At 43.0% G+C, this 27,616-nt stretch overlaps 1 protein-coding gene across 2 annotated transcripts in view; it reads right to left on the bottom strand.

Annotated features, from left to right (window-relative positions):
* The window catches only part of LOC118362438 (E3 ubiquitin-protein ligase NEDD4-like), a 41,234-nt gene that overhangs the window by 4,158 nt on the left and 9,460 nt on the right, over positions 1-27,616 (bottom strand). Inside the window, exons 5-20 of one of the 2 annotated variants that reach the window (XM_052482012.1) lie at positions 21,695-21,748; positions 9,802-9,852; positions 8,905-8,966; positions 8,418-8,514; positions 7,727-7,890; positions 7,453-7,573; positions 5,256-5,414; positions 4,672-4,761; positions 4,254-4,373; positions 2,154-2,357; positions 1,451-1,528; positions 1,234-1,288; positions 1,096-1,154; positions 828-893; positions 402-631; positions 80-201 (exon numbers count right to left, since the gene is read on the bottom strand). In XM_052482012.1, coding sequence (XP_052337972.1) covers positions 80-201; positions 402-631; positions 828-893; positions 1,096-1,154; positions 1,234-1,288; positions 1,451-1,528; positions 2,154-2,357; positions 4,254-4,373; positions 4,672-4,761; positions 5,256-5,414; positions 7,453-7,573; positions 7,727-7,890; positions 8,418-8,514; positions 8,905-8,966; positions 9,802-9,852; positions 21,695-21,748 — 1,732 coding nt within the window. Of the gene's footprint in view, positions 1-79; positions 202-401; positions 632-827; positions 894-1,095; positions 1,155-1,233; positions 1,289-1,450; positions 1,529-2,153; positions 2,358-4,253; positions 4,374-4,671; positions 4,762-5,255; positions 5,415-7,452; positions 7,574-7,726; positions 7,891-8,417; positions 8,515-8,904; positions 8,967-9,801; positions 9,853-13,796; positions 15,923-21,694; positions 21,749-27,616 lie in introns of those variants that run through there. The other variant, XM_052482011.1, reaches the window with a different exon arrangement.

The raw sequence follows: 27,616 nt of genomic DNA, 5'->3' as shown, positions 1-27,616 counted from the left end.
TGTGGCCCAAGCATAGAGCTGTCCTCCACTCTTAGCAAACACAAAGTTCATGAGCAAAATCCCCAGCAGTGAGACTCACCATCCAGCAGCTTGCCATGGTAGACAGCCATGCCTGCCACACGGCCAATGAACTTGAAGTAGGACAGGTGGTCCTCATTGCAGAGGCCTGAGTTGGGGTTGATCTGCAGAGTGTAGTTGTCCCTGACACAGAACAGGCAGAGGAGAAACTTAAAACAGCTCTAAAGTCATCCAAATCCTTCTCTGATCCATTCCAGAACATATTCCCTCATTAAAGTGATTCATAATGCTGTCAGAGATGTTATTCACTAACAAGCCCCATTGAGGGCATGTTCCATTTTGCCTTGCCTGAAAATGGAATTCTAACACATTCAAATACTCACGTGGCAGAATACTCAAACAGCCCATAATAGGGGTTGAACATCTCCTTGGAGATGAGGAAGAACCACTCCCTGGCCACGCCACCGTAATCCAAGCCCTTCTCTCCCTCAAACTCCACCCACAGCCGAGCCTTCAGGAAGTCGGCCCTCTTGATTGACAGGATTCGTCTGTAGGAGTCCTCTAGCACGGCGTTCCGCCTGAGCTTCATCTCAAAGCGATTGGGGATGTCAGCCTGGAATTGGAGATAGAGCAGGCTGAGTGAGTGGACTTTCTACTGAAGAGCTGAGTTGACATCAGGTCAGGGGATGTAGCTAGACTAAATGTCATAGAAGATATTGTGAGGATGATTGAAAGAAAGACAAGATAGGCTTTTACAGTTTGAATGTTCTGTATATCTGGCCTAATTGTGAAATGAAAACAATGCTTACTGGTTTCTTCATCTTCTTCCGGAAGTATTCATACTTCTGTTTATAGTCTCTGGAGTAAGGCACAGCCTAAAATAGAGAAGGATGGGAGATCAAATGACCGGAAATCAATTATGAACACATTATGAATTACGCGGTTTTATGGCCAACCTGGAGAACCTGACTCCAAAAAGAGAAAGAGTAATTTATGAGGAATGCAATATGACCCAATCGGAATCTAATAAATAAAAATCTCTAGCTATAGCTTTTAAAATATATAATCTGTACTTACTGGTCCAGTTATGGCTGAATTCTGCAATCTGGGATCATCCCATTGTGTGTTCTTCGTATCTGAAAATACATCAGATTTATTCAGCATTGGTAGTCGGCGTATGCATTTTTCACTAATTTTAATACATGTCATACATACTGTGATCTATGTAGAATATCCTCCCATCACTGTGGACCCTCTCCTCCCAGCCAGGCTAAGATAAGGGATAGTACAAACATTACTCCCACCATCATTTCCCCCCTTAAAAATCAACCATTCACTCAGCAATTTTCAACTATAAGAGGCTCATCACATTGGGCTGCTAATTGCCTTCTTAGAATGCTATTATTGGGTATGATATTATTGTAAAGTTTACCGGCATTGGCCCGAGGTCAGTTGGGTCTAGCGAAGGTCTCCTCCTCATGTGCACAGGAATCTTCAATCTGGGGTCTTCCTGTTCACAGCCAGATAAACAGGAAATAAGTCACACAAACAGGAAGCATTCTACAGAGATACGCCATCCCATCTGGTTTGCACTTAGTGGGATCAACATTTGTTTTTCAACAGGACAATGACCCAAAGCACACCTCCAGGCTGTGTATGGGCTATTTGACCAAGAACGAGAGTGATGGAGTGCTGCATCAGATGACCTGGCCTCCACAATCACCTGACCTCAACCCAATTGAGATGGTTTGGGATGAGTTGGACCGCAGAGTGAAGGAAATGTAGCCAACAAGTGCTCAGCATATGTGGGAACTCCTTCAAGACTGTTGGAAAAGCATTCCTCATGAAGCTGGTTGAGAGAATGCCAAGAGTGTGCAAAGCTGTCATCATGGCAAAGGGTAGCTACTTTGAAGAATCTCAAATATAAAATATATTTTGAATTGTTTTACACTTTTTTGGTTACTACATGATTCCATGTGTGTTATTTCATAGTTTTGATGTCTTCATTGTTACTCTACAATGTAGAAAATAGTACAAATAAAGAAAAACCCTTGAATGTGTAAGTGTATACAAACTTTTGACTGGTACTGCATGTCCTTTTAAGAATGGCGGTATGCAGGTGCTTGCTCTCTCACCCAGGAAGTGGTCTTAGTGTTGTGGTCGATGAAGAAGGGTTTTCCGTTTGGGGCATTACGGACCTCCCAGCCCGCCGGCATGAAGCCACACTCCCTCTGTGAGCCGGGGGAGTGCTGGGGGGAGCCCTCAGGAGGGAGCATGGGGGGCTGGTACACAGTGGCGTTCTGGGATAGAAGAGCCTGGGCTGCTGCCTCTGAGGTTATCTGGAACATGGAAGGAGAGATGAGGATTAACACTATTGGTATACTCAATAAGAGGGTGGACTGGATCCTATATCAACATTATCTACAGTGTTTTCGGAAAGTACTCAGACCCCTTGACTTTTTCCACGTTACGTTACAGCCGTAGTCTAAAATTGATAATTGATTCAATTCAAAATTATCCTCAGCAATAGCCCCATAACTACAAAGTGAAAACCGAAATACCTTATTTACATAAGTATTCAGACCCTTTGCTATGAGACTCGAAATTGAACTCAGGTGCATCACATTTCCATTGATCATCCTGGAGATGTTTCTACAACTGTATTGGAGTCCACATGTGGTAAATTCAATTGATGGGACATGATTTGAAAAGGCACACACCTGTCCATATAAAAAGGTCCCACAGTTGACAGTGCATGTCAAAGCAAAAACCAAGCCATGAGGTCGAAGGAATTGTCTGTAGAGCTTCAAGACAGGATTGTATTGAGGCACAGATCTGGGTAAGGGCATCAAAACATTTCTGCAGATTTGAAGGTCCACAAGAACACAGTGGCCGACGCCCAGCTGGTGGTGACGCTAGTAATACAGACGGGTAAAGGGTTTAAGTCTCCTATAAGTACTTTGCAGGCTCTTGATGTTGGCCGGGTGTAAAAGCCCATTGTAATGTCTGTTGGGAGGTTAGTCCTGCGGCTACAGATGCACAGTATGTTATCTGCAGAATAGGGTCTATCGACACTGCTCGCGTGACTCGACTGGGTCTCCATCATTCTTAAATGGAAGATGTTTGTAACAACCAAGACTCTTCCTAGAGCTGGCTGCCCTGCCAAATTGAACAATCGGGGGAGAAGGGCCTTGATAGTCACTCTGACAGAGCTCTAGAGTCCCTCTGTGGAGATGGGAGAAACTTCCAGAAGGACAACCATCTCTGCAGCACTCCACCAATCAGGCCTTTATGGTAGAGTGGCCAGACGGAAGCCACTCCTCAGTAAAAGGCACATGACAGCCCGCTTGTAGTTTGCCAGAAGGCACCTAAAGGACTCTGACCATGAAAAACATGATTCTCTGGTCTGATGAAACCAAGATTGAATTGTTTGGCCTGAACGCCAAGCATAACATCTGGAGGAAACCTGGCACCATCCCTATGGTGAAGTGTGGTGGCCAGTCATGCTGTGGGGATGTGTTTCAGCAGCAAGGACTGGGAAACTAGTCAAGATCGAGGCAAAGACAAACGGAGAAAAGCACAGAGAGATCCTTGATGAAAACCTGCTCCAGAGCGCTCAGGACCTCAGACTGGGGTGAAGGTTCACCTTCCAACATGACAACGACCCTAAGCACACAGGCAAGACAACGCAGGGCTTCGGAACAAGTCTCTGAATGTTCTTGAGTGGAACAGGAACTTCAACCTGATCAAACATATTTGGAAACCTGAAAATAGCTGTGCAGCAACGCTCTCCATCCAACCCCACAGAGCTTGAGAGCATCTGCAGAGAATAATGGGAGAAATTCCCCAAATACAGGTGTGCCAAGCTTGTAGCGTCATACCCAAGAGTACTCGTTGCTGTAATCGCTGCCAAAGGTACTTCAACAAAGTACTGAGTAAGGGACTGATTACTTTTTAAAAATAAAATTAGCAAAAGTTTCTAAAAACCTGTTTTTGCTTTGTCATTATGGGATATTGTGAATGATGAGGGGGAAAAACAATGTAATCATTTTTAGAATAAGGCTGTAACCTACCAAAATGTGGAAAAAGTCAAGGGGTCTAAATACTTTCCGAAGGCACTGGAACTACACAAGTTAAGTAGGTCCTGATTGGCTTTTGACATGACTTTGAATACTTCTTCAGTGCACCGTGGTTTGAGAGAGAGTGAGAGCAAAAGAAGGAGGAATGCAGCCTACCTGGATGAGTGGCCGTGTCCAAGTGGTTATCCTGCTGTTGTGATTAACGTAGTAGGGTCTGCTCTTACTATCCTGCTTCTCCTCCCAGCCTGGAGGCAGCCCCGCTGAGGTTGCTAACAACTATTGAACAACATAAAGAGAGAGAGAGGCATCAAACAATCCATACAACAATACCTCAAGTGAATAGAACAATAACTTCCTCTGAATCACTGAGCTACATGCTCAAACCTAATGACTGCATTCTCACTGTCCTTGCATCATCTCGGAAAACTATGGAAGCCACACTTACATGCTAAACCTGAGCTCAGATGACCCTATCCCACAAATACTGCTGTAATACAGGAGTGTTGTGCTTCGGTGTGTGTGTGTGTGTGTGTGTGTGTGTGAGGGCGGAGGGGATTCAGGGAATGCAACACACCACAGGATGAACAGGGTGTTCCTCTACGGTCAGAGTCTGGGCACTGCCTCTGCGACTGGAGTGACTTGAATGACTGGAAGGGCCCTGCAGCTGAAGAGAGCAAGACGACAGAAACCACAGTCATTACCCATACACGTGTTAATAGGCACATATTCTCCAGCTCTAGACAGGCACTAATACCCGTCTTACACTAAAATATTACAGTCCCTCCAAGATTACGCAATTGCATTTGAAATGTGTTTTTTTTTTAAATCAACAATATTATGCAAGGACTTCCAACTCCAACCAATCAGCAGTGCACATATACTGCATAATATGGTTCAATCAAGCCACACAGAAAAACTTTGCATATTGCCATGTAAAATGTTCGAATTTACGTCGCAAAATCAGTAATTTTTGCATATCACAAAAAATCCCAGCGAAATCCTGGAGGGACTGATTATAGCTGTGTTGTTATAACACAAGCTATAACGTGTGTTTCAGTCCCTTCTTGGAACTGTGGAGGACGCGTATCCCCAGGAGGCTTTGGGTGTCGGTTGATTAATAACGGGAGCCCGGTCAGCGCCGGCCAGTAAATTATTCACCTGGAGGGAGGTACGTCGGTTGCCGGATGTGGCACCCGAGGCCTGGAGGCGACTGAGCTCATCACAGAAGGAGTGAAACTCCAGGGGGGAGTGGGGTGGAGGGGGGGAGCGCTGGCTGTTGTACAAGGTGGACTCATCCTCTGTCATGATTTCCCAGCTCTGGAGCAGACAGGAAACAAGACAAATTAAGAGTTTAACATCTGAAGGATGTCTTGATAGTGTTACGTCACTGTCTTCTTATCTGGCTATAAGCTAAGAAAACAGTTCTGGCCTACTTGTTCTGGCACGGAGTGACGTTATTACACAAAACTGACATGTCATATGACTTCAGTAGTGCAACTTTTTTGGGGGACTTTGAGGAACACCCTGATCCTGAACTTGATCTTGTTAAGGGCCTTCCTGACATTTAGTAATTTGCTCGGTTAGCAGCCTCTAAAGAGAGGGGCTAGGACCAGAACACATGGTCGTAAGATATTGTCCTTATAAACTCAGCAAAAAAAGAAACATCCTCACTGTCAACTGCGTTTATTTTCAGCAAACGTGTAAATATTTGTATGAACCTAACAAGATTCAACAATTGAGACAAACTGAACATGTTCCACAGATATGTGACTAACAGAGATGGAATGATGTGTCCCTGAACAAAGGGGGATCAAAATCTAAAGTAACAGTCAGTATCTGGTGTGGCCACCAGCTGCAATAAGAACTGCAGTGCATCTCCCCCTCATGGACTGCACCAGATTTGCCAGTTCGGCATGTGAAATGTTACCCCAGTCTTCCACCAAGACACATGCAAGTTCCCGGACATATCTGGGGGGAATGGTCCTAGCCCTCACCCTCCGATCCAACAGGTCCCAGACATGCTCAATGGGATTGAGATCCAGGCTCTTCGCTGGCCATGGCAGAACACTGACATTCCTGTCTTGCACGAGATCATGCACAGAATGAGCAGTATGGCTGGTGGCATTGTCATGCTGGAGGGTCACGTCAGGATGAGCCTGCAGGAAGGGTACCACATGAGGGAGGATGTCTTCCCTGTAACGCACAGTGTTGAGATTGCCTGCAATGACAAGCTCAGTCCGATGATGCTGCGATACACCGCCCCAGACCATGACGGACCCTCCACCTCCAAATCGATCACACTCCAGAGTACAGGCCTCAGTGTAATGTTCATTCCTTCGACGATTAACACGAATCCGACCATCACCCCTGGTGAGACAAAACTGCGACTTGTCAGTGTAAAGCACCTTTTCGACAGTCCTGTCTGGTCCAGCGAAGATGGGTTTGTGCCCACAGGCGACGTTGTTGCCGGTGATGTCTGGTGAGGACCTGCCTTACAACAGGCCTACAAGCCCTCAGTCCAGCCTCTCTCAACCTATTGTGGACAGTCTGAGCACTGATGGAGTGATTCTGCTTTCCTGGTGTAACTCGGGCAGATGTTGTTGCCATCCTGTACCTGTCCCGCAGGTGTGATGTTTGGATGTACCGATCCTGTGCAGGTGTTGTTACACGTGGTCTGCCATTGCGAGGACGAACAACTGTCTGTCCGGTCTCCCTGTAGCTCTGTCTTAGGCGTCTCACAGTACAGACATGGCAATTTATTGCCCTGGCCACATCTACAGTCCTCATGCCCCTTTGCATTATGCCTAAGGCACGTTCATGCAGATGAGCAGGGACCCTGGGCATCTTTCTTTTGGTGTTTTTCAGAGTCAGTACAAAGATCTCATCTGGTCAGCTCACAAGTGTCCTAAGTTTTCATAACTGTGACTTTAATTTGTAAGCTGTTAGTGTTTTAACGGCCATTCCACAGGTGCATGTTCATTAATTGTTTGTGGTTCATTGAACAAGCATGGGAAACTGTGTTTAAACACTTTACAATGAAGATCTGTGAAGTTATTTGGATTTTTACAAATTATCTTTGAAAGACAGGGTCCTGAAAAAGGGACTTTTCTTTTTTTGCTGAGTTTAGGTCCGGCCCTATATACCTTAGATAGGTCGTATAGTTGGACTGCACACCACGTACAGTTGTTTCATAATCGTACCAGAGACAGCAAAAGGATATAATAGAGTCTCGTCTCCATTTCAATATCCAATTCAGGAGAATAACTGTAATTCAATTTATGAATTTAAAGTGTCATTAAACTTTAATGTGAATTTTTCAATACATTAATTGAACTTCGATTGACTTGAAAGTTACCTCAGGAGACTCGTGTCTGTCGTTGGAGTCCTCTTGGTCAGAGATCTGCCTGCGGGCGGTGAAGGCGTGCTGGGCCTCCATGTGGATGTTCTGCCTTTGCTCTGCCTCCACCTGGCTGTCTCTACACAGGGAAACACACACACTCACAGTCAACTTCTCATCTCTTGATCAATCAGGTGTTACTGTATTCCAATACTACCATTGTGTTGAAATAGTGCTAGATTAAGTTCAAGCTGTCAGAATAAAGGACATGACAGGAGAACCCCTGACTTACTGTACTATGGGCCTGTGCCACTGTGTCGTCCTGGTTTCGTGGTTGACATAGTAGGTCCTGCCCAGGTTGTCCTGCCTCTCCTCCCAGCCAGGGGGCATTGCAGGCAGCAGGTGGTTATGCCTGGGACCGGACATGTCCTGGCCCTCTAGAAACTCCCAGCTAGGCTGCACAACAAAAACAACTGTTACACAACACGGCACATGCAGACGTCAACATTGCCCAAATCCTCTACATACGTTTGTTCAAGTCAAACAAGGTCTTGGCCACTACTCAGAAAATTCAGTGGCAATCATAGGGACTTGTAATTTATTGAAGTGACCCATGGTGAGACAAATATAGATTGGCCTTTTGGACATGGTGTTCCTAGCCACTGCTTACATTAAGCATGTTCAAGAATGATGACAGGCTGGTTTTATCAAAACTACATCAGGAGGGAGATGGCAGGCAATCAGCCATCTTGGCTTGACATTGGTAAAACAAGCCTAGTGTCTTTTCTCCTGGCTCTGAGCACCAATATGCTGTTACATGTATATACTGAAGCACGCCGACTGAGCAATAGCCAAGGCACGTAGATTATACACAGTCTAATCAAAGGAGGAGGGGGGTGACGGCGTGGGAATATTCAATATCAGGGGGTCAGGGGGGACAGAGGGCAGGAGATAGGGGTAGGTTGGGTGGGTGGCGGTCTTACATCCATGTCTTCAGTCTGTTCTGCAGCATCCTCTGAGTTGTTTTTGGGTAGGTAGGTCATCTTCAGACGGAGATGACCCTTGACCCTGGATTTGTGACTACATCAAAACAAAAAGTAAACACTTTACAAAAAAAAATACATGGAAAACAGTGCACTTTCTAAATGAGAGTAATGTGAGCCTCTTAGGTGTATCAAATACACAATAAATGTCATTTGAACAATTTATCATTGTGACGGACTCAAACATGAAATTGAGCTTTCTCCGAGGTAAAATCAATATGTACCTCATGTTATTTGAGCTTAATTTATACACCTCAGGAAATAAGGTTATTGAATGTTAGGCAAACTCACTGGAATGGAACTCAATATATTATTCAAATTAATTTATGCAATGCCAAGAGGCTGAATGTGATAAAAATGTCACAAAGTAAATCCATGTTAAACCAGGAAGGATAAGCAGCTTGAATAATCATGAAATAATGCCAACCTTCTCGGGTGAAGTAGAAAATCCTTGAATGTGTATGGCCTTTCAATGTTAGGATTTTCTGTCTGAAAAAATAAACAAAAATAAAAGTATTTAAAAACCATTTGAAATGCTCTATAAAGATATTTGCTGTATAACATCTACGCATGCAGTAACTGTATAATATATGAACAATAAACAAGTCCTGTATAGACAGTGGACAGATGTACAGTAGGTCTACTGTAAATGCCATCCAAAGGTAGGAAAAAGTAACAAACATGGAGGACTGTATTTCCATAACTATGGACAACGTTGTGGAACATGAGGGGTATGTTTAGGGGTATGTTTACATGAGTGCGCCTATGAAGAGTTCATGGGTGAAGATAACTATGTAAAGTGTACAGATCTCCAACAAATGATATCTAAAGGAGAACATGGAACACCAAACAGCACAGAATAGCCTACTTGGAAACATGTTGTGGTCCTTCTGTAGCTCAGTTGGTAGAGCATGGCGCTTGTAACGCCAGGGTAGTGGGTTCGATCCCCGGGACCACCCATACGTAGAATGTATGCACACATGACTGTAAGTCACTTTGGATAAAAGCGTCTGCTAAATGGCATATATTATTTATTATTATTATTATTATTATATTATTATTATTATTATTTATTATATTATTATTATTATATTATTATTATTATATTATATTATTATTATTATATATTATTATTTATTATATTATTATATTATTTATATTATTATTATTTATATTATATTATTATTATTTATATTATATTATTATTATTATTATATTATTATATTATTATTATTATTATATTATATTATGTTGATTTAGGAAAATTGGTTTCCACATACATTATGCAAGTGCTAAATAAACAATTTCCTTGCACTTGACTCACCGGTATCTGGTGTAATGGCACGTCCACCTGCCCCAGAAAGTCATCACGTGTCTGTGGAAGGATATAAGAGATTGTAATGGGGAGTCATGTACAGTAGTCATTCATGAGTCAGTCCAACAAAAAAGGGAGTGGTTACAATGTATCGGCATGTTTGCCGGCTCGCACGCACACACACACCTACCTACCTCTCAAGTGCAAAAGGTATGAGTCACACACACACACCTACCTACGTCTCAAGTGCAAAAGGTATGAGTCACACACACACACACACACACACACACACACACACACACACACACACACACACACACACACACACACACACACACACACACACACACACGACTAGCCAAGCTAGATAATCATTTTCCATGATACAGTCACCTTTACAGCACGTGCCATCAGCCCTCATGGATGATTTAGTTGTAAATGTATTCATTGGCACATTATACACATAGTTCTATTAGACAAGGTGTTCCAAATAAATGGCACTGCACACAACCCCAAATTGACATCAGAAAATGCTGGGGACCCTATCTGGAAAAATTATATCTAGTTAAAGGGAAACGTCAGGATTCTAGCAATGAAGCCCTTTATCCACTTCCTCGGAGTCAGATGAACTCATGGATAGCATTTGTACGTCTCTGCGTGCATTTTGATTCAATGCAATAGCCACTTTCAATGCAACATAACAAAATAAAATGAATTACGCAATAATTATTATACAAAACTAACTACGCAAGAGATTTTGTTGGCAGAGCACATCGGGGTAGGATTTCTATTGCATTGGCAGGCAGGACTCAGGCCTGCACACTACGTGCGCCATAACCAAATCAGAGCTGCAGTAGACCTATATGCAAATCAACCATTGCCATATACGGATTTGTGCCATTCACTTTGAACTGGACTGTTTTACAGCATGAACGATTATTATGCACTTGTTTTGAGATCAAAGCGAGAGCTGCATGTAGCCACGTGTGTACATTTGGTCATATTCTTTGCTAGTTAGTGATTTATTAGCCAATTTATAGCTAATTTGTAGTCAGAAATGTGGGAGTGATTGCTTCCTACAAGTGCACAAAATGTGAACATTTCTAGCCATCTTTGAAAAGCGAGTTAGGGAAAGAGGTGTTTTTGTTGTTGTCCTAAATGGCCAGTGTTGTATTTTAAAAAAGGCTTGAATGAGCTAAGTAGTCAATAGGCAGAGAGTAGCATAATTTGTCTGATTCTCTGTAATAACGGTATGGGGATAATAATATATTTTATTTTGTAAAGTGGTTTCTTGCATCAAAACAAAATGTTCAGTCACCTCATCTGAAGGACAAGTGGATAAACAGGTTAATGCCAAGCTTGCATGTTTTTTTTCCAAAGTCTCAAGGAATGTAGGCCTACATTGAACACTACACATTGGCCGCTTCTGTAGGCTGAATGATAGAACCGCTATTTCCATGTTAAAATGTTATGTGATGCATTTTCTTCATAGTTTTTTTTATGGTAGGCCACTCTGGTAGGGCTAGATTATTATGAAATAGTCACAGTAGCCTACCTGGTCACTATTAAAATAGTAAATTAAAGGGTCTACAACCTCAGTGTTCACAAAGGAAGTTACACAGAATTTTCACAACATTGAAGTTTGCTCTCAGCAGACCTTAAATTTGCTCAGTGCTGCAAAAATTAGAGGGAACAACGCATTCGGTCACCTGTTATTCATTATCGATAGTCTGATTACTGTAGTCAACCAGCTTGGTCTTGGAAAACAGTGTTTGCCAACAGCTCTGCTACTGTACAGTATCTTTACACGACCTTGGAAGGAAAAGCAGGTCATTCTTGCATCATCCAGGACAACACTCAGATGTGATGCAAAAAACGAGCATGACCTTTGAGCTCTGTTGAACTTCACTGCCTGGGGACTGATCGTCATGATTAGGGAGATTCAATGTTTACATTATGAGACTGTCATTCATCTCATTCTCATGCTTGGTGTCTTGTTTATCCTCTGTGTTTGGCCACAACACTGAGCTGCTGATCATGATTCTGGGGCTGCTACTCTTTTGCCCTTTAAACAGCCAAATAGGGGCTAAGGTGTATCGACTGATCAGGAGAAATGGTCACTTATCAGGCTCAGTGAGGTATCAGGGCTCATATCAAGATGGTGCCTTGTCAATGTCCAAAAGGCATCTGGTCAGCTCACAAGAAATAGGCAAGGAACACAGAGAGGCAGAGGGAAGAAGAGAGTGGGAAAGACAGTGAGACGGAGAGAAAGTAAGTAAGGAGGGAGGAGATGTAGCCACAGTGGAGGCCATGAGGGCTCGCCTCGGACTTCAAAGCTCTCACCGCGTGGCTAATTCTGGCAGCACGCTTTTGTCTACCTTCTCTTCACGCTCCACTGACAGGCTACACATACACCAGCGTTTTGAGTATCTAGTTTTCCCTACATCAGAGAGAACTCTTACTTTGAGACTAACAGTGTCAAAATACAGGAACATATGGTATCAGTCAGCCCTCTTTAAATAGCACAAGCCATTTCCTGGCAACAGTACTGATTGGAGCTAATAAAAGTAGAATATACCAGTCAAAAATATCAACAAAAGTGTCCTGTGGAATAAATGTAATAAACATGTCTTGCAACTGTTATTCAGATTATGTTTCCAGAGGAGCTTCACTAGGAGGCTATCACTGGATTAAAATAAGTCATAAAACAGGAGCGCAGATGCTTATGACCTGCTGGGCTTAAGCAAGAGATATGCAGCGGAGGGTCTCTCATGTCCTAAATGAGATTTATATAAGAGTTCAGCTGTTATAAAGATAGCAGCTTTGGCTAATTGCTGGTGCAGGTCTTACTTGACAAGCTGCTAAATGCAAAGAGGGAGAGGGAGCAAGGGAACATGAGTGATAGAGGGGGAGAAGGACTGACACATGATGCTTTACAAACACGGTCTAGCAGGGGGACCCGCGAGGAAGGGAACACACCATCCTTTTACTGTAAAAGACTCCGTCTCCAAACACCCTCTACCTACATAACATGATCCCCAGGCCTGCGGAAGGCTGGCATAAATGAGCGCTACTCTAGTATCACGTTGTTCAATTTGAATTCATAGGTCTGGCCAGGGCAACAGCGGGACAGACTATCTGGAGTCGGGGGGAATATTTCAGAAGAGCTTTATTTATAGCGAGACGGGGGGCCCTGCTTTTCCCACAACTAAATTTAGTCAGGGGTAAATACTTAAACTGATTACTCAAAGCACTAATAGAATAATAAAAACAGAGAACCCCTCTTAACCAAAGCACGTGTGTACAGAAACACTCACAAGGCTGCCACAGACAAGTATTGCAAGAGGGATGCTTTCTTTTCTTTCTCTTTTAGCATTTTGCTGGGTGCAAGTATGTTAATGGTTTACTGTTATACAACTGAATACCTTTGAATTTTTGTCCACATTGGGCTTGTTAATCGCATGACTTAGCTGTAGCTGTCTTCTCAGTTACTGAACTTTGCTCCTGCTTGCTCGCAGGGAGCCCAAAGGCTGAGTAAACAGAGAAACATGTAGGGTACAGACTGAGCACTGAGCAATTAAGGAGGTAGCATTATCAAATGGACATCACTGAAAGTTACACACAAACTCTTAGCCATCGCTCTTAGAGAGTAGGTTTACTGCTTTACTAAACAGCACAACATATTTAAAATGGAATCTAATGGAGCATTTCAGATACGCCATCTTATGGGTGACGAACATAACAAGTACAACATAAATACCCCACTTAGTGAATACCACAATCTCTATTTATTGAGGTTAGAAGTGAAATGGTTCAAATACAGACCAACCACAATGAGCCAATACACTATCACACTACACAGTTGAAAACATAAATTCTATAATTTAACCAATAAATGTACCACCCGTTCTACTACATTTGGCCAAAGCATTGGCCTAATTTCTCTCTATTCTCAGCCTTGCTAAGCTCCTATCCTACCCCACCCAGTGAAGGAAAAAACTCACCGTGGTCTTTCTTGCAGGGCTCTTTTGTATGTGATCCCCTTTGTGGTTAATGTTTACATCAATGACAGGGCTAGAGACCCTTGCCCCAGAGCCATGGGACACATGGATGTGCACATGTGGAGAGTTAGATAGTTTTTGGTTGGAAACGTGACATGAAATACTAGTATTATGGTAGGGGACTTCCAGAGAAAAGCTCCTTTGTAAGGCGTGATGACAATGGTTTTCCTCAGGCATTTCCTGTCCATTTCCATTGTCTGCGAGACCGGCAATGTGGCTCCTCTCTGAAAGTTTAGTTGAGGGGAGAAAGCAAGCAGAAGTGCTGCGAAACAGCTTAATGTGGCGAGGGCAACATTCACCCTCCGACTGAGGGGCCTGGGTTGGAGATTCAGGACATTCAACATTGACTGTTGTTCTGTTTCTAGATGCCTTCCCAGACATTGGTCGCTGGTGGGCAAAGTGCAGTAGCACACTGGAGTGTTGGTCTAAATTTGCCGATAGGTCGGCCTTGTCGCGACACGGTCTGTCTAACGTAGCCGAGTGGTCAGTCTTCTCACACTCCTCCATTTTGTCTTTAGGTTTATCTGGAAGGGGAATGTTAAAATGCACCATGGGCCTGGCGTCTCTGAACTCAGTTGACGGAAAGCTGCCTTTAGAGAGTCGTAGGCCGTTCATCGCCGTGGCGATGGACGCTTTTGAGGTACCCGTCTCGTCCTCCTGCGGGGGCTCACTGGGGGACAACTGGAGCTGGTGAGAAGTCTGGTAGGAGCCCCTGGCTAGAGGCAAGGCGGGTAGTGCCACAGGGCTGACCGGGGAGGCTGGTGGTGTATTACAGGGGCTCCTTGGAAATATAACCAGGGAGGAGCAGCGTCTCAGGGGGACCCTGGCTTTCCTACGGGGCAGACTTCTCTCATGGGATGCCCTACGCTGATCTGGGAACTCTGGCTCAAAGATGCTGCTGCTGCTGCAGTAGCCTGCGTCACTGGCCGTGCTGCTGCTACAGGATACCCCGTCTGAGCCACTGCCTGCTCCCACCTCGCAGACCCCTGGCTCCCCGCCCTCAGTGCTGTTCTCCAGCTCTCCATTCAGCTTGCCACAGGGCTGCAGGGAGATCTGCAGAGTACTCTTCTTGCTGACGGTGTTCACCTTGGGTATAAATACGGATGAGTAGCGCTGTAAATTACCGTATTCCGGGGACAGGGGAGGCAAAGCCAAGGCTAGCTTCCCTGGAATCACCTTCATTTGGACAGAGCTGTACGCTAGGATCTCTGTGGGGCTGCGTGTTGACACACAGAGACCGCTCTCCTCACCATGGCTGCTCAGGCTCTCTGACAGAGGATCCGTGTTGCTTCTTCTCGACGCAAAGTGCAAGCGGAGCCGACGTGCCATTCGTCTAATGCTCTAATCTCTGGGAGACAGTAGTGAGCGTGGTATGGCAAGAGAACTGCTGAGGAGGAAAAACTTCTCAGAGTCCCGTTCTGCTCTGTGATTACAATCATTAGCGGTTGCACATAGCCAAAATAGCTCTACATTCCTCTCAGGGCTGCCCTGTAAGGCTAGTAGTCAGGGGAGGTCAGGCACTCTTCTGTGGAGCCACGACCCAAACGCACAAGCCCCTCAGACTGAAGTAACCCCAGTGGTCTGCCTCTTTATGGAACTGAACTCAACCCAGTCACAGAGAGCTGCACCAAGGCTTTAAAGGGCAGTACTCCCATTCCAGCCAAACCTCAGCCTTGTTGCAACTGTGCCTTCCGAAATATAGACAGACCGTGTCCGACACCCCCCTGCCTCTTCCAAAAGCCCCACTCCTCCTGGTTGCTTCACTAGAAACAAGAACACAGGAGTCTCTTCGGCATCTCAGACTGGAGAACTGTTCATTTCTGTTTCAGGCCACTCACTCAAGACTCTGGGTCTACTGGCTCCCAGCAGCAGCTATGCTTCTAATGTTTCTCCTGCGCTGTGCCCCCACACATATTTTTACCCACTGGTATTCAATTACAGGAAATCAAGAGGAATGAGTTTCAGCATAATTCTATATGAAACTGAGGAATGGGTGTCATAACACACACACACTTTTTTTGTATCACTATTTTGACAGATGAGCCCTGTAGATAAAAATATACATATCTATACAAAAAAGCACTATATACACGTTAATCATAAAAAACTAATCCACACAATCATACACACAAAACCATACACACAATGCAATCATAAAATACAAATAAGTTCATTAATGAAGGGTCCCCTAACAGCAGTCTGAAAAGCCCTAGAGGCACCAATTCCCCCAATTTCAGGGTGTTTGAGATTGTTCCACATGTAAGGTGCAGAAAAACGAATAGCATCCATACTGGGAAACCACCGTGGCCGGGGAAATATGTAGGGAAGATACTGGTAGTTAAACTGCAAAAGTCAGTAAGCTCAATAACTGAATGCTTGAGTCCCTCGGCAGCACTTTGAAGCGCGGATAAAGACATGAAAGCTTCAGCTGATGGCACTGTACAAAAACGAACAACTGAAAAAGAACAAAGGGCTAGAAAATGTAATAAAAAATGATCTACAAACTAGGGATGTGACAAATGAAAAACATGTAACTTTCCGTTAAAACAAAAATTCATAAAGTTCGACTCTTCCTAACTTTCCCCAGGCCTTTATAGCCTACTGTCTACAGAAAGTAATATGTTTTGTGGTAACTGCACTGTGATTTGAATTTTGTGGGGGGAACAAAAAAAAAAATTTGCTTATCGGCTGGCGAGTTTTCTTAAAATGATTGATCCCAACTTCATTTTAACGTTTAAACATTCATACCTATTACAAACAAACTTCACTCCTACAGTAGCTCGGCACAAAACTAGGCAACTATAGAGAGCTTAATTTCATGTATAAAGCAGCTTTGAAACACAAAGGGATATATGCGGCATCACCTGTCATTCGACACCTCATATAACAGCCAGTAGCTGGTTTAATTTAATATGCGGTCATTGACATTTCACTCCATATCAACTAAAAGCTATTGTGTGAGGCTGGGGCTATTCTGGGGCATTACTGTCAGCCTGGCCTGCAGTAGGTCAGTTCCATACTGTAATGCTATGAAAGTGGCACAGGCTGGATGTGATAATGACTCACCAGTTGAGACTGATGCAGTCAGGGCGCCCACGTCGCACCACATAGTGACTATTCCCACAACAACCCGTGATGGGCATGGGGGTATCAAGAGCCACTAAAGTATCAACTAGAGGTCGACCGATTATGATTTTTCAACGCCGATACCGATTATTGGAGGACTCAAAAAAAGCCGATGCCGATGAATCGGCCATTTTTAAAATTTAATTGTAATAATGACAATTACAACAATACTGAATGAACACTTATTTTAACTTAATATAATACATCAATAAAATCAATTTAGCCTCAAATAAATAATGAAACATGTTCAATTTGGTATAAATAATGCAAAAACAAAGTGTTGGAGAAGAAAATAAAAGTGCAATATGCGCCATGTAAGAAAGCTAACGTTTACGTTCCTTGCTCAGAACATGAGAACATATGAAAGCTGGTGGTTCCTTTTAACATGAGTCTTCAATATTCCAAGGTAAGAAATTTTAGGTTGTAGTTATTATAGGAATTATAGGACTATTTCTCTCTATACCATTTGTATTTCATTAACTTTTGACTATTGGATGTTCTTATAGGCACTTTAGTATTGCCAGTGTAACAGTATAGCTTCCGTCCCTCTCCCCGCTCCTACCTGGACTCGAACCAGGAACAATCGACAACAGCCACCCTCGAAGCACCGTTACCCATGCAGAGCAAGGGGAACAACCACTCCAACTCCAAGAGCGAGTGACGTTTGAAACGCTATTAGCGCGCACCCCACTAACTAGCTAGCCATTTCACATTGTTACACGAGCCTAATCTCGGGAGTTGATAGACTTGAAGTCAAAAAGCTGCTGGCAAACGCACAAGAGTGCTGTTTGAATGAATGCTTATGAGCTTGCTAGTGCCTACCATCGCTCAGTCAGACTGCTCTATCAAATAATAGACTTAGTCATAACATGATAACACACAGAAATACGAGCCGTAGGTCATTAATATGGTCGAATCCACAAACTATCACCTCGAAAACAAGACGTTTATTCTTTCAGTGAAATACAGAACCGTTACTAATTTTACCTAACGGGTGGCATCCATAAGTCTAAATACTCCTGTTTACATTGCACAACCTTCAATGTTCTGTCATAATTACGTAAAATTCTGACAAATTAGGTGGCCCAAACTGTTGCATATCCACATACAATTTCCCCTGGTTAATATTGCCTGCTAACCTAGATTTCCTTTAGCTAAATAAGCAGGTTTAAAAATATATACTTCTGTGTATTGATTTTATGGTTAGGTACACATTGGAGCAACGATACGCACCGCATCGATTATATTCAACACAGGACACACTAGATAAACTAGTAATATCAACCATGTGTAGATAACTAGTGATTATGATTGATGGATTGATTGTTTTTTATAAGATAAGTTTAATGCTAGCTAGCAACTTACCTTGGCTTACTGCATTCGCGTAACAGGCAGTCTCCTCGTGGAGTGCAATGAGAGGCAGGTGGTTAGAGTGTTGGACTAGTTAACTGTAAGGTTGCAAGATTGAATTCCCCCCCGAGCTGACAAGGTAAGAATCTGTCGTTCTGCCCCTGAACGAGGCAGTTAACCCACCGTTCCTAGGCTGTCATTGAAAACAAGAATGTGTTCTTAACTGACTTGCCTAGTTAAATGAAGATTAAATAAAGGTGTAAAAAAAAAAACTGCCAAATCGGTGTCCAAAAATACAGATTTCAGATTGTTATGAAAACTTGAAATCGGCCCTAATTAATCGACCATTCCGATTAATCGGTCGACCTCTAGTATCAACACTGATATATTGTACACTATGTTAAGATCTGCGCAAATCTATTGATATCAATGAATTATAATTTACAAAGCCTGAAAGTCTGAGTCAGGCCTACATGGCGTGTCTAAAGTTTGGACGAGGCCCCATGTATGCACAATTTTACACACTTAGAACTAAAAGGGAGACTATCCTGGGTCTTAGTCAGCAGTTCAGCTATGTGGCCGTTGGCAAACCATAACACTACTAAAACAAATCACTGCTTGGTCATACTTGAGTTAGTTTAATGTATTCAGAACCAAATAGCCTACCTTTCAATCTTAATAAGACCCAAGGGGATATTCTATTTCCAATACCTGGATTTAATGGAGACAAATTGCTATAAAAGGTATAATAGTATTCATCACAAGTCAAAACATAGGTCTGTACTTTTGGACAAAACACCAGTGTTAACAACCTAGATCTAGACTAAATGTGACTGAGGCAGCAACATGCACACAAACATACCAGCCTTTATGTATTGTAGCTCATACGTACAACTGGCATTCACTGCTTGATGCTGCTCAGTCATTCAAAATATGTCGATGTGACAATTACAGAGACCAGAAATAACCAAATGAAAGCCAAATACACCTGGAAGGTAGCAATACAAACAGGTAGGCCTACTCAGTGTTGGCGTACTTGAATATAAACTAGGCCTATTCGTGGAGTAAAAGTTATTCTGACCATTGTCAGAATTAATCAAGTGATAACTCACCACATTTACACTCCCCTACGTACTTATTTGGACAGTGAAGCAGAAACTTTTCATTTGGCTCTATACTCCAGCATTTTGGATTTGAGCTCAAATATTTAATTTGAGGCGAGAGCACAAAATGTTACCTTTCATTTGAGGTTATTTTCATACATATCCATTTTACCGTTTAGAAATTAAAGCACTTCATATATCTTGTCCCCCCATTTTAAGGTGTCAAGTATTTGGACAAATTCACTTCTGTATTAAATTAGTGAAAAGTGTAATATATGTTCCCATATTCCTAGCACGCAATGACTACATCACACTTGTGACTCTTTAAACTTGTTGGATGCATTTGTAATTTGTTTTGGTTGTGTTTCAGATTGTTGTTCCCAATAGAAATGAATGGTAAACAATGTAGTGTGTCATTCTGGAGTCACTTTCATTGTAATTAAGAATAGAATATGTTTCCGAACACTTCAGTACTAATGTGGATGCTACCATGATTATGGATAATCATGAATGAATCATGAATAATGATGAGTGAGAACATTAGAGGCCCAAACATCATACCCCCAATACATACTTTGGGGGGAGGGGTGGTATTATATTTATGCCTTTGTAACTTTCTCATTCACGATTCATTCATCCAGAATAACCATTTCCACATGTTGAAAATGGCAGATTTTGTAATTGACAAGCACCAAAATTGGAAACCAGTGGCTGTACAGTAACATGCTAGACATGACGTCAGAGCTCAGCTTTTACAGTTCACAGAGCTGCACGAGACAAGAAGATGCCCCCGTCCCTCCCAGTAATTGGTCTACTTTTGCACAGTTGTTGTCTGAGTGAGGATAATGCTGTAAATCAGGAGTCGTCGATGTGTTCTGAAAGTTGAACCCTTGAGGATCACAATGAATACCACGTTGATGTTATAGAAGCAAACCACACACTCGACAGTCCAAATGTGCACTTCACATGTCCATATCTGAAAACTCATGTCATTTACATTATCAACGTTTATGATCATTATGTTTGATCCACAGTTACAGGATGACATGCGTTATACCCTGGGTTGTCCTGGACACAATGAGAGTGTTTGTCTTATTGTGAAGAAAATTTGCAGCAGAACACGCACTTAAATGCATTCAACTTCTGAAGTGCCTAACACTAAGACCATATTTTATAACTTAGCTAGCCATGTTGGCAATAGAATCAGCCTTCAAATGATGCCCTCTGTCCCAAATTGCGATTTATAAATGGAAAGTTTTGATTGCGTATACAACAGTAATGTATGATGGTTGGGACACAGGGCTGTGTTCCACAGAAAAAACTACAAGTGGGCTTGCTTCAGTTCCTCAATGGCAAATCCAGGAGAGCTCAAAAAATAACCTTATAGTTAAGGGTTCTGTCAACTATATCATAAAAGTGCATTGAAGTGAGTGGAGTGGTGTGGTGTGTGGCCATTTGGAAACACCACTCTGACCTCTCACTCAACCCTTGTAATATTTTTTTAATATATTGCACCTACTCCAAAATGCCAATGAATATTCTTATTATGTTACTGAATGTATCCAGAGTATTTTCAGATTTTCGTTATTGAAAAAGGCTGTGAAAAATGTACAGTAAATGTAAAATGCACATAAAATCAAAAGTGTAATGTTTGGATTCAGTCTTGTGAACTGTTGTGTCCTCACCTTTGGCTTGATCATTTCCCCATAATCTCAAAAGTGTTCTCTTTCAATTGCTAACATGGTCATGCAAATGCTTTTCATTGTTCTTCATTTCAATTTGGCCCTATCCATATAGGCCAATTTCCACGAGTGTAAGGGGTTGATGTAGAAGTATTCAGAAACATATTCTATTCTTATTTACAATAAAAGTGACTTCAAAATGACAACACATTACTTACCATTCATTGGGAACAACATAACCTGAAACACAACCAAAACAAACTGCAAATGCATCCAACAAGCTTGTAGAGTCACAAGCTTGATTTTACCATTGCGTGCTAGGAATATGGGACCAAATACTTAACCTCGGATTAGTTTAATACACATAGGTGAATTTGTCCAAATACTTATGAACCTCCAAATAGGGGGACTAGATGCATAAAGTGCTAAACGGTAAAACATATGTACAGGATTATAATAACAATCACTATGTCTCTGCCTTCAAGATAATTTCCACTTCCAGTAAAGTGAGTCAGCAGCGGTGGTGGCAGTGTCAAAACCACAGGCCTGGACATACTGAAAGAATATCGTAATGACTTACCAGACGATTCTCATCGAACACCTCCAGCAACAGCCGATGCTTCCTGGGATGAACCTGAAAGAGAAAAGATCGACATCAATAAATGGTTCAAAGAACATCAACAAATTAAATCAACAACAACCCCTACTTAATTTCCCCAACATGGTATAGTCAGAAGAACCCCAGTTTCTGTCAATCACAACAAATCGTTTGCCCCTTGATAACCAGCCCACTTTATATGTTGTAAAAGCGTTATATGGTCGCTGCCCATATCATTGCATAGTGCAGAAAATAGTTCAGGGGCCTTGCTTTAACCAAGTTAACCATTTTCACTGTAGTGTCCAAATCATCTTTCAAGCGGTCAGGCATTCCTTTGGCAGCAAGTGCCTCTTGGTGGATGCTGCAGTGTACCCAAGTGGTGTCGGGAGCAACTGCTTGCACACGCGTTACCACTCCACTATGTTTCCCTGTCATGGCTTTTGCGCCATTAGTACAGATACCAACACATCTTGACCACCAAAGTCTATTTGATGTCACAAAGCTGTCCAGTACTTTAAAAATATAATTTCCTGTTGTGCTGGTTTCCAGTGGCTAGCAGAAGAGGTGGTCTTCCTTAATTGACCCGCCATAAACGTAACGGACATATAGCAGGAGCTGTGCCAGGCCCGCCACGCCTGTTGACTCATCCAGCTGTAACACGTAGAATTCACTGGCTTGTATGCGAAGCAGTAATTGTTTCAAAACATCTCGTGCCATGTCACTGATGTGTTGTGAAACAGTTTTGCTTGATAAAGGCATTGCCTCTATAGTTTTATTTTGCCTTTTCCCCCAGCATTGTCCCAGCCATATCCGTAGCAGCAGGAAGAATAAAGTCCTCCATAATCGTATGGGGCTTGCCTGTCCTAGCCACTCGGTAGCTCACCATGTAAGATGCTTCTTGACCCTTCTTATTAATGGTATCTCTTGCTTTTATAGTCATCTTAAATCTTGTTCAAAAAAGTCCTGTGTCTTATTTTTCAAATGGGAATATTTTGTTTCTAAATGTCTGCGCAAGAGTGAAGGTTTTATCGAGCTGTCAGATAGTACTTTTCCACATACAGTGGGGCAAGCTCCCACTTAAAAAGATGAGAGGCCTGTAATTTCGTCATAGGTACACTTCAACCATGACAGAAAATAAAATCCAGAAAATCACATTGTAGGATTTTTAATTAATTTATTTGCAAATTATGGTGGAAAATAAGTATTTGGTCACCTACAAACAAGCAAGATTTCTGGCTCTCACAGACCTGTAACTTCTTCTTTAAGAGACTCCTCTGTCCTCTACTCGTTACCTGTATTAATGGCACCTGTTTGAACTTATCAGTATAAAAGACACCTGTCCACAACCTCAAACAGTCACACTCTATGGCCAAGACCAAAGAGCTATCAAAGGACACCAGAAACAAAATTGTAGACCTGGGAAGACTGAATCTGCAATAGGTAAGCAGATTGGTTTGAAGAAATAATCTGTGGGAGCAATTATTAGGAAATGGAAGACATACAAGACCCCTGATAATCTCCCTCGATCTGGGGCTCCACGCAAGATCTCACCCCGTGGGGTCAAAATGATCACAAGAACGGTGAGCAAAAATCCCAGAACCACACGGGGGGGACCTAGTGAATGACCTGCAGAGAGCTGGGACCAAAGTAACAAAGCCTACCATCAGTAACACACTACGCCGCCAGGGACTCAAATCCTGCAGTGCCAGACGTGTCCCCCTGCTTAAGCAAGTACATGTCCAGGCCCGTCTGAATTTTGCTAGAGAGCATTTGGATGATCCAGAAGAAGATTGGGAGAATGTCATATGGTCAGATGAAACCAAAATATAACTTTTTGGTAAAAACTCAACTCGTCGTGTTTGGAGGACAAAGAATGCTGAGATGCATCCAAAGAACACCATACCTCCTGTGAAGCATGGGTGTGGAAACATCATGCTTTCAGGCTGTTTTTCTGCAAAGGGACCAGGACGACTGATCCATGTAAAGGAAAGAATGAATGGGGCCATGTATTGTGAGATTTTGAGTGAAAACCTCCTTCCATCAGCAAGGGCATTGAAGATGAAACGTGGCTGGGTCTTTCAGCATGACAATGATCCCAAACACACCGCCCGGGCAACAAAGGAGTGGCTTCGTAAGAAGCATTTCAAGGTCCTGGAGTGGCCTAGCCAGTCTCCAGATCTCAACCCTATAGAAAATCTTTGGAGGGAGTTGAAAGTCTGTGTTGCCCAGCAACAGCCCCAAAACATCACTGCTCTAGAGGAGATCTGCAAGGAGGAATGGGCCAAAATACCAGCAACCGTGTGTGAAAACCTTGTGAAGACTTACAGAAAACGTTTGACCTATGTCATTGCCAACAAAGGGTATATAACAAAGTATTGAGATAAACTTTTGTTATTGACCAAATACTTATTTTCCACCATAATTTGCAAATAAATGTATTAAAAATCCTACAATGTGATTTTCTAGATTTTTTTCCTTTAATTTTGTCTGTCATAGTTGAAGTGTACCTATAATGAAAATTACAGGCCTAACTCATCTTTTTAAGTGGGAGAACTTGCACAATTGGTGGCTGACTAAATACTTTTTTTGCCCCACTGTATAACAGGCATTACTCCCAATATAAGTGAACCCCAAATCAATGTAGTTCTTATCACATTTGCCATCTATTCGATGGTCCAACGTCCCTGTCTGTTCGGTGCATTCCCGGGTAAGGGGGGGCAGTAGCTCTTCGGCTGCATCAGATTCACAACTGTCAGTGTCCATAATAGCTGGGCTCACAACAAATGTAGAATTACTGATGCTAGCATTGGATGTGCTCATGGAAGCAGAAAAACTTGTGTCGTTGAAAGGTGCAGGTGTAGTACTGCTGGTAGTGGCAGAGCTGTTATATGGGGCAGCAGGTAGCCTAGTGGTTACAGTGTTGGACTTGTAACCGAAAGGTTGCAAGATCAAATCCCTGAGCTGACAATGTAAAAATTTGACGTTCTGCCCCTGAACAAGGCAATTAACCCACTGTTCCTAGGCCGTCATTGAAAATAAGAATATGTTCTTAACTGACATGCCTAGTTAAATAAAAGGTCAAATAAAATGTGTCTATGTCTACTTTTTTTTTTTATACCATTCATCAATTTTCGAGCAAACGGAATGAGCAGCAGCTACGTTTGGCTACATACAGACAGTTCATGGAATTCCCGTGAGAGAGTAACAGTTAATGGATGTTAATTATTTGACTTGGCTACCTGTATTTGACATTGTGCTGTTATGACCACTGGATAGGTGAATTTTTTGGGGCAGTGAAACGAGGCTACTCAGGCGAGAGAAAAACTCACCCAAATGTATAGCCCCATTGGAAAATATGTATGTGCAATGCAGTCCCCCGACGGCATTGCACATACACCTGTTTGAAAATACCTGGTCTAGACAAAATGAAGGTACAATAGGACAATGGGAAAGGTGGGCCATTGCTCAGCGGACCAGACAGCAAATGGAGCTTCTTTTTTATATGAATTCTTTTTTAAATGGCTAAGGAGGACCAGACAATATATTTGTACTTGCGAAAACATCCTGAGCACTTCCTACTGTAAATAAGTTGAGTGTTTATGCATTGAGTCATGATTGAGTCATGACCAGATTTGAGTAAGAATGAGCCCAGCCATGTTATGAGGGGTCTGTAAAACATGAGTTGTCTATGCGGATAAACTCAGGCAAGCTTCAAGCTTCTGATTTCTATTAAGAGATCTTCTGTTGAATCTGACAATTAATCTTGATGGTTGTACAGTCGTCTCAAATAAACCTGAAGGACCTTGGTGTTTCTCTGGACCCTGATCTCTCTTTTGACGAACATATCAAGACTGTTTCAAGGACAGATTTTTTGCCATTTACGTAACATTGCAAAAATCAGAAACTAGTGCTAAAAACAGCTGCTATTACTCCAGTGATAGCCTCTCTACACTGGCTGATTTCAAGGTTTTACTGCTAACCTACAAAGCATTACATGGGCTTGTTCCTACCTATCTTCCGATTTGGTCCTGCCGTACATACCAACACGTACGCTACGGTTACAAGACGCAGGCCTCCTCACTCTCCCTAGAATTTCTAAGCAAACAGCTGAAGGCAGGGGTTTCTCCTATAGAGCTCAATTTTTATGGAATGGTCTGCCTACCCATGTGAGAGACGCAGACTCGGGCTCAACCTTTAAGTCTTTACTGAAGACTCATCTCTTCAGTAGGTCCTATGATTGAGTGTAGTCTGGCCCAGGAGTGTGAAGGTGAACAGAAAGGCACTGGAGCAACGAACCGCCACTGCTGTCTCTGCCTGGCCGGTTCCCCTCTCTCCACTGGGATTCTCTGCCTCTAACCCTATTACAGGGGTTGAGTCACTGGCTTACTGGTGCCCTTCCATGCCATCCCTAGGAGGGGTGCGTCGCTTGAGTGGGTTGAGTCACTGACGTGATCTCCCTGTCCGGGTTGGCGCCAACCTCCCCTTGGGTTGTGCCGTGGCGGAGATCTTTGTGGGCTATACTCGACCTTGTCTCAGGATGGTAAGTTGGTGGTTGAAGATATCCCTCTAGTGGTGTGGGGGCTGTGCAATGGCAAAATGGGTGGGGTTATAGCCTGCTTGTTTGGCCCTGTCCGGGAGTATTGTTGGACGGGGCCACAGTGTCTCCCGACCCCTCCTGTCTCAGCCTCCAGTATTTATGCTGCAGTAGTTTGTGTCGGGTGGCTAGGGTCTGTCTGTTATATCTGGATTATTTCTCCTGTCTTATCTGGTGTCCTGTGTGAATTTAAGTATGCTCTCTCTAATTCTCTCTTTCTCAGAGGACCTGAGCTCTAGGACCATGCCTCAGGACTACCTGGCGTGATGACTTCTTGCTGTCCCCAGTCCACCTGGCCGTGCTGCTGCTCCAGTTTCAACTGTTCTGCCTGCGGCTATGGACCTGTTCACCGGGCATGCTACCTGTCCCAGACCTGCTGTTTTCAACTATCTAGAGCAGGGGTGTCAAACATACGGCCCGGGCCGGAACCGGCCCCCAAGGAGGTTCGATCAGGCCCGCAGGATAATTTGAAAGTGGAAAAAAATGCATAAAAGACATGGAATTAATTTTTTTTTTTTTTAAGACAAGCCGCATCACTGAGACAGACTGAAAACAGCAGACGGTATCAATGCGCCATCTGCTGTTGTTACGACGTTGTTAAGATTGTTAATGTCTCTACCTCTCCACTACACCCTCATTAGCCAAAATGTCGTTATCCAAACGGAGAAAAGTAGATAAGGAGTGTAGAATTTTCAAAGAAAAATGGACCACGTCCTATTTATTTACAGAGATGCACGGAAAACCTTTGTGCTTGGTGTGTTTGCAACAAGTTTCGGTATTGAAGGAATATAATATTCGACGCCACTACGAGACTCATCACAGCGAAAAATATGACGGCTTGCAAGGACAACTGAGAAGAGATAAGATTAACGAATTGCTGGCGGGTCTGAGGAAACAGCAGTCAACTTTCATCCAGAGCCGAGAAGTCAGTGAAGCAGCGGTAAAAGCCAGCTACCTAATTGCTAGCGAAATAGCATTAGCATCGAAGCCGTATTCCGACGGTGACTTTGTTAAACGATGCATGATGAAGGCGGCTGAACTTGTATGTCCCGAGCGACAAGCTTTTGCCAATATTAGCATGACGAGGAATACTATAGCAGAGAGGATTTCGGAACTATCGGCAGATTTAGACAGTCAATTGAAACAGAGAGTCAAGTCATTTATTGCATTTTCCGTGGCAATTGACGAGAGCACTGACATCACAGACGTGGCCCAACTGGCCATATTTATTCGAGGAGTTGATGAGACATTGACTGTTACTGAAGAGTTTCTTGAGTTGGTGCCAATGATGGACACCACAACAGCCGAGG

This window comes from Oncorhynchus keta, chromosome 2 (assembly GCF_023373465.1).
Source record: "Oncorhynchus keta strain PuntledgeMale-10-30-2019 chromosome 2, Oket_V2, whole genome shotgun sequence".
Classification (NCBI taxonomy): Eukaryota; Metazoa; Chordata; class Actinopteri; order Salmoniformes; family Salmonidae; genus Oncorhynchus; species Oncorhynchus keta.
This window is presented reverse-complemented; position numbering and strand designations above follow the sequence as displayed.